The sequence below is a fragment of the Carcharodon carcharias genome, chromosome 18, assembly GCF_017639515.1.
Source record: "Carcharodon carcharias isolate sCarCar2 chromosome 18, sCarCar2.pri, whole genome shotgun sequence".
In the NCBI taxonomy this organism is placed as follows: domain Eukaryota; kingdom Metazoa; phylum Chordata; class Chondrichthyes; order Lamniformes; family Lamnidae; genus Carcharodon; species Carcharodon carcharias.
Window position 1 is genome coordinate 71,840,208 of NC_054484.1, and position 15,472 is coordinate 71,855,679.

Genomic DNA, 15,472 nt, shown 5'->3' on the forward strand with positions numbered 1-15,472 from the left:
AGACTGAGGGGCGACCTAATTGAGGTATGCAAGATTATGAGGGGCATGGACAGGGTGGATAGGGAGCAGCTGTTCCCCTTAGTTGAAGGTCAGTCACAAGGGGGCATAAGTTCAAGGTGAGGGGCAGGAAGTTTAGGGGGGATGTGAGGAAAAACCTTTTTACCCAGAGGGTGGTGACAGTCTGGAATGCACTGCCTGGGAGGGTGGTGGAGGCGGGTTGCCTCACATCCTTTAAACAGTACCTGGATGAGCACTTGGCACGTCATAACAATCAAGGCTATGGGCCAAGTGCTGGTAAATGGGATTATGTAGGTAGGTCAGGTGTTTCTCATGTGTCAGTGCAGACTTGATGGGCTGAAGGGCCTCTTCTGCACTGTGATTGTGAGATATTCAGACTTTATTATTAGCCCCTAAATCTCATCCAGCACAGATGTGTGCTCTGCCTTTTCCTAAATGTAGCAGCAAGCTAAAATATCTTCAAGCAGAAGCACACCAAACCACAAATACATTCTTTATAAATGACAGTCAACAGCAAGCCTAGGTACAGGCAGAATGAATAGAGGCAAATGCCCCAAGCCAAATTCAATGTGAATTCATGCAATTATCAAGTCAGCCCTGTGTATATTACTGGTCCTAAAGTGGCCAGCAGCGTTAAAAATTATCAAGTGTTAGGATCCACATCAGTCACTTTTAAAAGCATGATTTCTGGGTAAGAAACATAATTTATACATAGAACAGCCCTGCAAGCAGCAAATGATAAAAATGTCAGGATAGCAAAGGACTCCCACCTGCTGTTTTTCAAAAATAGTGCTATGGAATCATTAACCAGACAGATGGAACCTTGATTTAACATCTCATCAGAAATAATGCAGCATGCTCCCAGTCTCAGAGACGACAGGGCCTTGGTTTAACATCTCATCCAAAAGATGGCTTCTAGCCCAACAATGTAATACTCCCTCGGTACTATAATGGATTGTCAGCCTAAATTATGTGCTCAAATCCCTGGAGTGGGATTTGGAATGCATCACTTACCATTTGCATATTACTAAACCAACAGATTTAAAAGTGGTTTTCTTCTCTTTTTTTCCCTTAGAGGACATAGACAAAACCTCTCATTCAACAACCAATCACCAGAGCTTACTATCCATCCTCCACTACAATGATAAATCCAATATCAGTACAATAAGGAAAGAATGTGTCTGAAACCAGTCTGTATCTTAAAACGGAATTATTTCCACACCTACAGATTAGAGACACAAATTCCTCCAATTCCCCATCACATCCGGTGTGTCAACCTTTTCATACTCCTGTAATAAAGCCCGAACACTTCCCCAATTGGGGACAGCTACACTTAATTATCAACTTAAAGCATGAACTCTACTGCAGCACAATTTCAACATTAACACACACAACCTTTATTAGAATGCATCTGTGATCAACCCCACTATTTCAGACAGCATTTGCTGAATATTTGGAATGTATAGCCCAGGGAGGCAATTGAGGCTGATAACATCAGTTATAGTAAAAAGAAACTGAACAGGTGTTCAGCAAGGAAATTAAGTGAGAGACTACAGGTGTACAGGTGAAACTGTGTATTCTACTTTTGAACTCTGGGTGGAATTAAATGGTCCTTTTCAGGCCTGCACATTCCTGTGTTGCTCAGAAACTAACACCCGAGGATGCAGAAGTGCTTTAGCAAACTAGCTGCTTTCCACTAATTTTAACTCTCTGATCAATAGGAAAGGGGTGCAAGAGCAATTAAAATTAAACTGCTCCACTTCATGTTGAGTCTCCATTTTAACTCCATTGGCTATGGTGGTGGGAGGAATCTTCTGCTGAGCTCTGACATAGGACTACTTACATTACAGTCCTGAATTCAGTGTGAATATTTGGAATTTTATCCAGCTTGTTTCATATTTCAGTGTGTTATTTATCACTGTGTTTAACAGGTCTAACTGTCTCTGCAGCAATAAAAAATTGCACGACAAAAAGCACCACTCAAAAAATAGAAAGCAATTGCTATGCCTAAATATACTGCACTTATTTACAAGTATATCCTTCCATTTTTGCAAATAGGCTGGTGCATTTGAGTAGGTAAGAATGGATCTTGTGCTATGATCATCAGTTACTTAAGTTCTATTAAATATTAATAACTGGTCAGATTTTCCTAGCCAGCCTAGGATGGCTGAATCCACGAGTACTTTAAGCTCAATTATAAACTGGTTCATGGAATTCTTTGTTAAAAACTATAAAGAAAATTTTAAAAATATACTGTTTCAATAAATATATCAAGATCGCAGTGCAAGCTTCAGACCCAAAATGGATAAGAGTGAACACTGCATATTAAAAATAACCATGGAACAAGGCAAAACCTTTCAAAACACCAGGCATGCTGTCTCCAAGGAGCACATTCATTCTACTTTAATTAACCATCTGACTATGACGTCCCATTGTATAGCTCAGGATAAACGGGATAATATGTCCTTATGAGATGGTAGCAGTGTACCATATTTTTGTTTTTTTTTACTCATTCATGGGATGTAGGCATCGCTGGCTAGACCAGCATTTATTGCCAATCCCTAGGTGCCCTTCAGAAGGTGGTGGTGAACAGCGTCCATGTAACGTAGATACACCCACAGTGCTGTTAGAGAGAGAGTTCCGATATTTTGACCGAGCAACTGTGAAGGAACAGCAATATATTTCCAAGCCTGGATGGAGAGTGACTTGGAGGGGAACTTCCAGGTGGCAGTGTTCCCATGTGTCTGCTCTTGTCCTTCTACATGGTAGCAGTCATGGATCTGGAAGGTACTAAGGAGCCTTGGTGAGTTCTTGCAGTACATCTTGTACATGGTACACACTGCTGCCACTGGGCATCAGTGGAGGAGAGAGTGAGTGTTTGTGGATGGGGTGCCATCAAGCGGGCTGCTTTGTCCTGGATGGTGCCAAGCTACTTGGATGTTGCACTCACCCAGGCAAGTGGAGAGTCTTTGTCACACTCCTGACTTGTACCTTATAGATGGTGGCTTTGGGGAGTCAGGAGGTGAGTTAATTGCCACAGAATTTGTAGTCTCTGACCTGCCCTTGTAGCCACAGTATTTATATAGCTGGTCCAGTTCAGTTTCTGGTCAATGGTATGTTGATAGCGGAGTATTCAGCAATGGTCATTGCCTGGCACTTGTGTAGCGTGAATGTTACTTGCCACTTGTCAGCCCAAGCCTGGATATTGTCCAGGTCTCGTTGCATTTGGACAAGGACTGCTCAGTATCTGAGGAGTCGTGAATGGTGCTGAACATTGTGCACTCATCAGCAAACATCCCCACCTCTGACCTTATGATGGAAGGAAGATCATTGATGAAGCAGCTGAAGATGGTTGGGCCTAGGACACCACCCTGAAGAACTCCTGTGATGTCCTGGAACTGAGATGATTGACCTACAACAACCATAACCATCTTCCTTTGTACTAGGTATGACTACAACCAGCAGAGAGTTTTCCTCCTGATTCCCATCCCATTGACTCCAGTTTTGCTAGGGCTCCTTGGTGCCACATTGATCAAATGCTGCCTTGACGTCAAGGGCAGCCACCTTACCTCAGGAGTACAGCTCTTTTGCCCATATTTGAACTAAGGCTGTAATGAGGTCAGGAGCTGAGTGATCCTAGCGGAACCCAAACAGAGCGACAGTGAGCAGGTTATTGCTAAGCAAGTGCTATTTGATAGCACTGTTGATGACCCCTTCCATTACTTTACTGATGATCGAGAGTAGACTGATGAGGCGGTAATTGACCGGGTTGGATTTGTCCTGATTTTAGTGTAGAAGAAATACCTGGGCAATTTTCCACATAGCCGGGTAGATGCCAGTGTTGAAGCTGTACTCAAACAGCTTGGCTAGGGGTGCGGCAAGTTCTGGAGCACATGTCTTCGGTCCAATTGCCAGGATATTGTCAGGGGCCATAGCCTTTGCACTATCCAGTGCCTTCAGCCGTTTCTTGATATCACAGGGGGTGAAATGAATTGGCTGAAGACCAGCATCAGTGATGCTGGGGATCTCCAGAAGATGCAGAGATGGATCATCCACTCAGCACTTCTGGCTGAATATTATTGCAAATACTTCGACCTTATCTTTTGCATTGATGTGCTGGGTTCTGCCATCATTGAGGATTGGGATATTTGTGGAGCCTCCTCCTCTCATGAGTTGTTTAATTGTCCTCCACCATTCACAACTGGATGTGGCAGAACTGCAGAGCTTAGATCTGATCCGTTGGTTGCGCAATAGCCTAAGTCTGTCTATCACTTGCTGCTTCTGCTGTTTGGCACGCAAGTAATCCTGTGCTGTAGATTCACCAGGTTGACACCTCATTTTTAGGTATGGCTGGTGCTGCTCCTTGCATGCCCTCCTGCATTCTTCATTAAACCAGGGTTGATCCACTGGCTTGATGGTAATGGTAGAGTGGGGGATATGCTGGGCCATGTGGTTACAGATTGTGGTTGAGAACTATTCCATTGCTGCTGATGGCTCACAACGCCTTATTAATGCCTAGTTTTGAATTGCTAGATCTATTCGAAATCTATCCCATTTAGCATGGTGATAATGCCACACAACACGATGGAGGGTATCCTCAATATGAAGACAGGCTCCCTTTCCACAAGGACTGTGCGGTGGTCAGCCCTACCAATACTGTGATAAAAACAAAAAAACTGCGGATGCTGGAAATCCAAAACAAAAACAGAATTACCTGGAAAAACTCAGCAGGTCTGGCAGCATCGGCGGAGAAGAAAAGAGTTGACGTTTCGAGTCCTCATGACCCTTCGACAGAACTTGAGTTCGAGTCCAGGAAAGAGCTGAAATATAAGCTGGTTTAAGGTGTGTGTGTGGGGGGCGGAGAGATAGAGAGACAGAGAGGTGGAGGGGGTTGGTGTGGTTGTAGCGACAAACAAGCAGTGATAGAAGCAGAATATCAAAAGATGTCAACAACAATAGTACAATAGAACACATAGGTGTTAAAGATAAAGTTGGTGATATTATCTAAACGAATGTGCTAATTAAGAATGGATGGTAGGGCACTCAAGGTATAGCTCTAGTGGGTTTTTTTTTTTTTTCTGCTCTTTCCTGGACTCGAACTCAAGTTCTGTCGAAGGGTCATGAGGACTCGAAACGTCAACTCTTTTCTTCTCCGCCGATGCTGCCAGACCTGCTGAGTTTTTCCAGGTAATTCTGTTTTTGCTACCAATACTGTAATGGACAGATGCATCTGTGGCATGCAGGTTGGTGAGGATGAGGTCAAGTAGGTTTTTCTTTCTGCTTAATCTCTCACCATCTGCCGCAGAACCAGTCTAAAATGTCTTTTATGACCTATGCCCTTTAGGGCTTATCCAGCTCGGTCTCTTGGTAATGGACATTGAAGTCCCCAGCAATGTACATTCTGTGCCCTTGCCACCCTCAGTGCTTCCTCCAAGCAGTGTTCAACATGGAGGAGTACTGATTCATCAACCGAGGGGGGTGGTATGTGGTAATCAGCAGGTTTCCTTGCCCATGTTTGACCTGATGCCATGAGGCTTCATGGGGTCCGGAATTGATGTTGAGGACTCCCAGGTCAACTCCCTCACAACTGTAAACCACTATGCTGCCACCTCTGCTGGGCCTGTCTTGCCAGTGGGACAGGACATACCCAGGGATGGTGATGGTGGTGTCTGGGACATTATCTATAAGGTATGATTCCGTGAGTATGACTATGTCAGGCTGTTTCTTGACTAGTCTGTGGGACAGCTCTCCAAATTTTGGCACAAGCCCCCAGATGTCTGTAAGGGGGACTTAGCAGGGTCAACAGGGCTGAGATTGTCGTTATCATTTCCAGTGCCTAGGTTGATGCTGGGTGGTCCATTCCATTTCATTTCTTATTGACTTTCTAACAGTTTGATACAAACTAAGGGCACTTAAGAGTCAACCACATTGTTGTGGATCTGGAGTGACATGTAGACCAGACCATATGAGGAAGGCAGATTTCCTCCCCTAAAGGGCATTAGTGAACCATGGGTTTTTGTGACAATCGACAATGGTTTCATGGTCATCATTAGACTCTTAATTGCAGGTTGTTTTTATTGATTGAATTCAAATTCTACCATCTGCCATGGTGGGTTTAAAACCTGGATCCCCAGAGCATTATGCTGTGACTCTGGATTACTATGCCACCACCTTCCCCTCTCTCTTGTGCTATGATATATGCATCAAAATCCAATTTATATAATTAAAATAAGCAATGGTCACACAATTTAACTGTTGTTTAATCCAGGAACTTTGCAGCTCATAAGCAGCCAGTATTTTAAGTTTATTTTGCATCTGTAAATATCTGTGATAGCTAGCATTTCATGTGCATAATCAGTTTTGTAGTACTATTGGAAGATCTCATGTGGTGTTGCTCCATGGGTAAGTCTGATGATGCACTATTTCATATGGACAGAAGCATTATTTGCAGGAAAATGGATCAACTCAAACCGTAACATTTGCTTACCTTCCTGTAGTACACTAGACGCTCAACCTCGTTCACCTTGTAGGTCTCCACGCCCAATTCCTTTGACAGACGTAGGATTCTGTTTTGAGTTGGACCCACATAAGCTCCACCCAGGTCCACATATTTTACATTGTTATTCTGGCAAAAAATAAAAAGCAAAGCAATTAAAATTCTGCTGAAGATAGAATTAATACTCTCATGAGCATTACACTGGTCATAATTTGTAAGCATTTCAGGCAGTTGTGAGCTATCCATAGAATTACAATTACCATGTGACAACCTGCAAGTGTATGAAGTGAACACATCGAGCAGTGCCAAACCTTGTTATAACTACACTTACTACTTCGGTTCTGGAAGGATACGTAGAATTAGGGTCTACGGGACTGTAAGGATTAATGTGGGACTGGGGAAACAGTACTGCTCACATTATGATGTAGCGTGTCACATGGGAGTAGTAGAGTGTAGTGGTGAGTCTGGTAGAAGTCGAAGATAGGACCGAGTCAGGACTGTAAGCTGTATATAGGCATAAATTATGTGTTATTAATAAACAATTACTGTTCAACCATTCAAGCTCCTAGACTTCTTCTTGAGGCAACAAACTTACAACACAGCGGCAGCAGGTGAAGGACCCCAAAACCCAAAAGAATGAAGTAAAGAAACTGCAATCTGACCTGAGAGAAATGTATCTAACTTGAAGACCTCGAATACACAACTGGAGATCGCCATTACAGGCATGGAGGCTGAAGGGCAGAAGAAAGATCCACTGTGCAGCAAAAAAGGACTCCACCAGAGCGTGTAGAGGTCCATTGTGAGACCCAATCGAAAGCAGAATCAAAGGACCTAGCCAAATGTGACTCCAGACCCACAGCAATGTGGCTGACTCTTAATGCCCTCTGAAATGGCCCAGCAAGCCATTCAGTTCAAGAGGCAACTAGGGATGGGCAACAAATGCTGGCCTTGCCAGCGACACCCAAATCCCATGAGATAATAAACAAACTGTAAAGAAAGGCTGGAAATAAGCTTTTAAATTCAGTACAATAATCATTCAACACTGGCAGGCTGATTGTTTTAATCAGCATGGCTTGACGAAAACTGTAGCTCGAATCCAGAGCCATAACGTGTGGCAACTGTGCGCAAATGAAAAAAAATTTTTTAAAGAGAAGTCAGAGCAAAAAATTAACTATAATTCAATTTACCAAGCTCAGGAAAGCAACTAGCCAGCCAAAACGATGATTTGAAAAGATTCTCTGCAGAATTGCTGAAATTTAAAATAGCTCCGTAACCACGATGTGAGCCCAGCAAATTCCAAGCGCAGAAACAAAAAAAAACAATGACTACGGCACCATTTAAGAAAAAATTAAAGCTGTACACCCCAGTGCTGAAAACAGCCATGGATGGTAATCAATGCTTCCACACCAATTGAGGCAGATGGAAGGACTAGACCAGGTGCATTAGGAGAATGTCTACACCTGAGCTGAGAGCACAGCATGCAGTCCAGTGAGCGAAGCTGCCGCCAATCAGTCAGGCGGAGTGGGGCGGAGATGGGTGGGGTCATAGGCAGCCATGCAGCGCACTAAACGCTGGCCATCAATGTGTTGGCCAGCATTCTCCAGGATGCATTAAGGGGCCTTCAGATTTAACCAAGAGAGGTTCTTGGAACACCCAAGTTAACCCATGCATTTCTCTCTTTCATCCTGCAGGAGAATTATATCAGGGCTATGGAGCCTGGTGAACTAGCTGCATGCCTCATGGGTTACATACAGCGGAGACAGAGACGAAGGAGAAGAGAGTGATGGAGGCGCTTGGCTGAGCAAAGGGAGGAGCAGCACCGTTAGGAAGAAGGGATGGTTGGGACTCCCGCACACGCTGCTGAAGACCACAGACACACATTGCTGGTCGGCATCTAGCTAGATCCAGGGTCTATAGCTGCCGCCTTTCATTCCTGCAGATGACCAAGAACCAATGTCAACCATGACTGCGCATGTCTGGGGAACTGGTCGGTCACATCTGCTAGCTGCTGCAGGATTTGGTGCCACGATGACATGGAGAGCATCCACTGCCCATGGCTGTGAAAGTAACAGCAACGCTCAATTATTATGCCAGTGGCTCCGTTCAGGGTTCCACAGGTGAGTTCTGTGGGATATCATTAGCCGCCAACCACAAATGCATCCATGAGGCCATGGACACCATCTTCGCGAAGGCACACAACTTTGTGCATTTCGGTCATGACCAGGAAAGCCAGGATGCAAGAGCAATTGGATTTGCCAAGATCTCAGTTTCCCACAAGCGCAGGGTGCCATCGACTGCACTCTCGTGGTGCTCAGGTCTCCATCTCAACAAGCAGTCAACTATGTCAACCACAAGGTCTTTAATTCGCTAAATGTTCAGTTGGACCACCACAAACACATCCTGCAGGTCTACACATGTTTCCCAGGGGGTGTCCATGACTCCTACATTCTCTGTAGGTCTCAGATCCCTGACATCATCCAGGGTCCACAGAGGCTACAGGGATGGCTCCTCGGGAACAAGGGCTACCCGCAGAGGACGTGACTGATGACAGCGAAGGTATAACGAGGCTCACGCTGTAACTTGCAACTTGGAGAAGCAGACTATCGAGGTAATGAAAATGAGGTTCCAGTACCTGGACCGGACTGGTCTGGTGGAGCCCTGGAAAAAAGCTCATAGAGGGTGTCATGGATTGTCGTCGCCTGTTGCACCCTTTACAACCAGGTGCTGCAATGGGGAAGGGAGCTGGCTGAGGCGGAGATGGAGGAGCTGGTGGTCTCTGATGAGGAGGATGTCGACAGGGATGAAGTTGAGCAGGTCCTCAAAGGTGAGGATGATGGCGATGAGGTCATCACACTAGCCAGATTAGGGAGGCCCTCACAGCAGCTAGATTTGTGCAGGATAATGGTGACATACAATGAGGAGACACCATTGGTCCTTACATTGCATCTGTGAATGTTTGACTCCAGTCTGGCTGATGGCTGCGCACATACCCTCTATGATAAGGCTCCTGTCATGGAGATGCAGCAGAGGCCCCAATAGTCATTGGATTCCAGGAGGATGGTAATGACATGCAGTGAAGGCACTCCATAGATCTTCGCATTGCCTCTGTGAATGTCTACCTCTTGTCTGGCCTACCGCAGCTCACATGCACTTTGTGATCAGGGTCATATCATGCAGTTGCATTTGTGAAACTTTAAATGCACCTGATCCTTTGTCCTCCTTCAGCAACAGAGCCCTTCAGGAGCACAGCATCACTGGTCACAGATGCTGAAGAGATGGGGGCCAGCCCCACCTTAAAAAGGTTCCGACAGCCCACAGAGAGGATGCTAGAGCTCTGTGCCGCTTGCCCACAATATTCTGGCAGAAATGACTAACACCATTGAGGCCGAACCATGACTTTGATCTGAAGGCTGCACAAAGCACAGGGAAGACGCCCTGGACTGAGGCAGCTGCCTTCATCTTGGGCAGGAACCAAGGTTTCACATCTGAGTGACACAAACACTGCTCATCAGAAAAAGGGGCCATAGGCAGGGAGACATTCTTGGGAGTTTATTTGCAATAGTGAACATTATGTACAAGTGATTAACACCTGTGCCCAGGCTGTGCTTCCTGATTGGTCTCAGCTGTAGCTCGTTACTGCTCAGCTGTATACTGTTGCTGTGGGTTGAGCTGGGTGCTGGCTGTGGCTGTCGCTGCTGCTGCGGGATTTCCTGTGGCTGTCCCTGCTGCTGCGGGATTTCCTGTGGCTGTCCCTGCTGCTGCGGGATTTCCTGTGGCTGTCCCTGCTGCTGCGGGATTTCCTGTGGCTGTCCCTGCTGCTGTGGGATTTCCTGTGGCTGTCCCTGCTGCTGCGGGATTTCCTGTGGCTGTCCCTCTGCTGCGGGATTTCCTGTGCCTGTCCCTGCTGCTGCGGGATTTCCTGTGGCTGTCCCTGCTGCTGCGGGATTTCCTGTGCCTGTCCCTGCTGCTGCGGGATTTCCTGTGCCTGTCCCTGCTGCTGCGGGATTTCCTGTGGCTGTCCCTCTGCTGCGGGATTTCCTGTGGCTGTTCCTGCAGCTGCGGGATTTCCTGTGGCTGTTCCTGCAGCTGCGGGATTTCCTGTGGCTGTCCATGCTGCTGCGGGATTTCCTGTGGCTGTTCCTGCAGCTGCGGGATTTCCTGTGGCTGTCCCTGCTGCTGTGGGATTTCCTGTGGCTGTCCCTGCTGCTGCGGGATTTCCTGTGGCTGTCCCTGCTGCTGCGGGATTTCCTGTGCCTGTCCCTGCTGCTGCGGGATTTCCTGTGGCTGTCCCTCTGCTGCGGGATTTCCTGTGGCTGTTCCTGCAGCTGCGGGATTTCCTGTGGCTGTTCCTGCAGCTGCGGGATTTCCTGTGGCTGTCCATGCTGCTGCGGGATTTCCTGTGGCTGTTCCTGCAGCTGCGGGATTTCCTGTGGCTGTTCCTGCAGCTGTGGGATTTCCTGTGGCTGTTCCTGCAGCTGTGGGATTTCTTTCTAGTCCTCAAATAGAGCAAGATGACTGCTGCCAACAAGATTGCTGCTGCCGCTGCTATTACAACCTGCTACTGCAGGGTGGGATCTTGTAAGGGCTAGCAAGGCCAGAAGACCCTGGGAGTGGGAGTTTGGGGATAGCCAGAGAGGGGAGAACCCGACTCCAGCTGGAAGGGGCGGACTTTTATTGCAAGAGGTGGGTGCCTGGGGGAGAAAAGAATGGTTGTCTACAGGGGGAGGAATAGAACATCCAAGGAGGGAGGGTGTGAAAGACTGAACTTTGAGGAAGAAGACCTGTACCCTACTCTGCCCTTCCTTGCCTTGCCTGGGTTAGCTAGCACTGCTCAGAGCCAGCTGCATCTACAGGCATTTACCATCGTTCCTGAACTGTGTCTGGGCGGTGCTAGCTGCCCAGGTGAAGACGGCTCCTCCCCCACAGCAGAACATTGAACAACCCACCCCCCCCCACCTCAAGAAGCCCCCCACCTTTGTCCTCTCTGTTTCTCCCTTCCCCCCAAGCCCTTCGCTCTCCCCTATTCCCACTCCCTTTTTCTCTGTTTGTTGTGTGCATTTTGCCTATACTGGGGTGGGTGTAGCACTCCCCAGCACTCTCCCACCTGGGCCACCTATGTGGGAGCTGGTTCAGCCCCTGCATCTCCTGCAGCCCCGTCACATTTAAATTGCTGACATGTCAGCTTGGGGTGAAGTGCCACACCCATCGCACAATGACCATTGAGGCCCTGTGTAAAGGCCCTGGCCGGGGTTGTCGTCCCCTCAGCCGTAGTCACAGCCTCGAAAATGTACGGGAAGACCACGTTCTTTCTAAAGGCCGAGCGGGTGGTGCCCTCGAAAAGGGGCTCACAGTGGGCGGGACATTCCTGGCAATGAGCCCTCTGGAGGCCACCGCCCAGGGGGCTAATATTATCAACGATCCCGCCCTCCGTCCCTGATGGGCACCTCCTCCCCCACCTCGGCCACCTGGGGAGGCACCGATCCCGCTCGGCCTGAAAGAGGCCAGACTCCGTCACGTGTACTCCTTCCTGCTCCAGGTTTTTGTACGCCTGGCCCAGGAGGAGTGGACCGAGGGGGGTTTTGATGCCACCCACTGCATTTTTTGGTCATCGGATGACGTGAGGTGCCATTCCTGCAAGGGAGTGGGGCACATGAGGAAGAACTGCCCCACCTCCAAGGCCACCTGTACCATCCAGGCGGCCGCAGGTGGCACTGCCGCTCCTCCCCCCACCACCACTCCATCTTCCTCCCTGCAAGGGGAGGTGCCGCCAGCAGCCACTGCCAGCTTGGCTGCCGGTGAGGTGTGTGGAGAGCCCCTGCACATAAAAAGGCGCGGAGGAAAACCCGCCACCTGGAGGCAGCACCCCCAGACCCACCAAACCCACCTGAACCCCAGACCCCTGAAAACGCCAGCTCAGGGGTACAAACATCATCCGGCCCCAGCGACATGTCCGTGTGAGCTCCTGGGCCCATGTGCGCCTCAGCGCCATGTCCTGGGCCCGTCATCGCCCCGCGCGAGTTCCCAGGTCCGGCAGCGGTGGGGCCCGTGACCCCCAAGCCGGTGGTCCTATTAAAATGCATGGACCTGCCCAGAGGGGGGAGCGCCCAGTGAGGTTGGACTAGGCAGTGGGATCTTCACAGTTGGTGGTGTCCCCAGCCCCCAGCCTACCCAGGAAGAGACGCCACCCTCGGAGGGGGAGGGCCTTGCGACTCGCGAAGTCGGATGTGTCCCCTCCCCCAGTGCAGTGGTGTCGGCGTCTCCACCCCGTAAGTCCTCGCTCTGCCCTCTGGGGGGAGCTCAAACCCCCATTCCCTTGCAGTCCCCTGAGCAGGGCCTCTCGGGGGTCAGTGAGATTATTGCCCTTGTGGTGGTGACCCATCCGGACCCACCTTGTCCCCCGAAGTGCAATCTGGCCCACCAGGGGACTGCAGCAGCCCATTCATAACCCTGACTGCTAGGTCATGGTCATCAGTGGCCACCCGTCTCCCTCCCAACCTTTAGCACCGGGCGCCTCCATGCTAGGTTCAGAGCTTTACCTGGGCTCGCTGGGCGACCTGGAGCCTGCTGAGGGAGCAGGGCTCTGAGTCGCCGCCGCCCTTTGGCCCATATCCCCAAGAGGAGACCAGAGAGGACCCCTCTGCCCTTGATCCTGGGGGTGGGATCGAGATGGAGGTGGAGCCGACTGGCAGCACCGAACCAGCCCCCCGTATTCAATAGGGGGGAGGAATTGGAAGCTGAAGGTGACGACCAGGAGGAGGGTGGGTTTAAGATGGTGAGCACCCGGGAAAACTTAGAGTCATTGTCGGGTGAGGTGGTGGATCCCCTGGTGCCCCCCACCGAATCTCCCCTCATCCCTTTACGAGAGCTCCGGGATTTTTTAATGAGTAATCGTGGTCACCGAGATAGGGTCCAGTCGGCTCTGGGCCGGAGACATTCTTTTCCTCTTGTCTTCTAGTCTGCCCGCAAGGCCCTCAAGGCTCCTGGGCCGGACTGGAACATGAAGAGGAGGTTCCACACATTTCTCACTGGGCTCATGAAGGAGAGGAAGGATTAAAATAGTCCTCTTCTTGTACTTTGCATTAGGCGATGGTAGCACATACTTCTAACAATGAAGACTACCATAGCCAGCCTCAACATTAACAGCAGCAGGGACGCACAGCGCAGGTTCCAGAGCTTCTCGGTCCTCAGGGATGGGAAGTATGCAGTTTGCTTCCTGCAGGAAACCCATACCGTTCCGGGAGACAAAGCTGCGTGGCTCCTGGAGTGGCGGGCGGGGGGGGGATCTACATGAGTCACCTGGCCTCCAATTCTGGCGGGGTGGCTATTTTGTTGGCCCCACATTTTCAGCCAGAGATTTTGGGGGTCACAAGGGCGAGTGCATCGTCCTCGGGGGGGGATTTCAACTGCACCCTCGGAGCCCGGGACAGTCACGATGCCCAGCACCGCTCGCTAGGTGTAAGTTGTAGGACCTGGTCGGGTCCTTCGACTTGGTGGACGTCTGGTGACATCTCTATCCTGACTCCAGCGTTTTAACTTTTGTGTCACCTGGAGTCGGAACGTCCAGACTCGACCACTTTTACGGTTCCAAAGCGTTCGTGTCCTGCATTCTGTCGGCTTCTGTGCAGCAGATGCCGTGCACAGTCCACCGTCTAGCGTGGGTGGAACTCCTTTCCTTCTGCGCTCGGACGGGGTCCACGTATTGGCACTTTAACAACCTGCTGCTGCAGGATGACCAGTTCCTGGACTTGTTCCGTGGTTTCTGGGCCAGCTGGAGAAGGAAGCAGGGAGGCTTCCCCTCCTTGAGGCTATGGTGGGAGGTGGGCAAGGCTCACGACCATGTCATCTATCAGGAGTAAACGAGGGGGTTGATAAAGAGGCAGAAATCCAGGATCGAGGAGTTGGAGAAGGAGGTGTTGGATCTGGAGACACGTCTCCGTCAGCCCGATGCGGACCCGGCCCTGCGGCTAGTGTACGATGAGGAGAAGGGCGCGCTGCGGGACCTGCAACTTGTCGGGTCCCGTGGTGCGTATGTGAGGTCGCGGATCCGGTTCCTCTGGGACCTGGACCATGGCTCCCCCTTCTTCTACTCCCTGGGAAAAAGGCATAGCCCCTCTTTATGCTGCTGGCTGACGACGGATCCCTTGTCGTCTAGGATCCGGAGGGCATCAGGGCCATTGCCCGAGATTATTACACTGCCCTGTTCTCTCCAGATCCATCCAGCAAGGATGCTCACAGAGTTTTGTGGCAGGACCTGCCACAGGTCGGCCCGGAAGGCGCCGGAAAGCTTGGCTCCCCTATAAGCCTGGGGGAGATGACTGGCACCCTCGACAGTCTCTTCAGGGCCAAGTCCCCGGTGCTGGACGGGCTGACCATGGAGTTCTTCAGGGCATTCTGGGACATCCTAGGGAACAACTACACAAGGGTCCTGAGAGAGAGTATCAGTAATGGGGAGATGCCCCTCTTGTGGCGCAGAGCGGTCATTGCTCTGCTGCCTAAGAAGGGGAATCTCCGCCTACTTACGAACTGGTGCCTGAACCAGATGAACCGCTCATCCTCAGCACAGATTACAAGACCTTTGCCAGGGCAATGTCTTCTTGCCTTGGCACCATGCCACATGACCACATGATCCACCCTGACCAGTCCTACACAGGCTGGGCTGTACCATCTTTGATAATATCTATCTGGTCCAGGACGTCATCCACTTTTCCCAGAAGACTAGTCTGTCGAGCGCCTTCCTGCCTCTTGACCAGGGGAAGGCATTCAACAGGGTGGATCACGAACAATCATTCGGGACTCAAAGCATCCGGGTTTGGGATTCATTTTGTGGCATTTTGTGACAGGTCATCGATGGAGGTGCCTTCAGCTTCCCCTTTAGAGGTTCCTTCGGGGCTTGATTTGAGGAAATCATTCATCCTTTTTTGGCACTAGGTGGCTGTCCACTTTTGCAGGGCATTGGCA

The 15,472-nt window shown here is 49.8% G+C and overlaps 1 protein-coding gene across 2 annotated transcripts in view; it reads right to left on the bottom strand.

The window, feature by feature from the left end:
• mao (monoamine oxidase) overlaps positions 1 to 15,472 on the bottom strand; it is a 384,518-nt gene that overhangs the window by 112,261 nt on the left and 256,785 nt on the right. For both annotated transcript variants that reach the window (XM_041211760.1, XM_041211761.1), the window contains exon 3: positions 6,506 to 6,643. In XM_041211760.1, the coding sequence (XP_041067694.1) occupies positions 6,506 to 6,643 (138 nt within the window). The remainder of the gene's footprint in view (positions 1 to 6,505; positions 6,644 to 15,472) is intronic.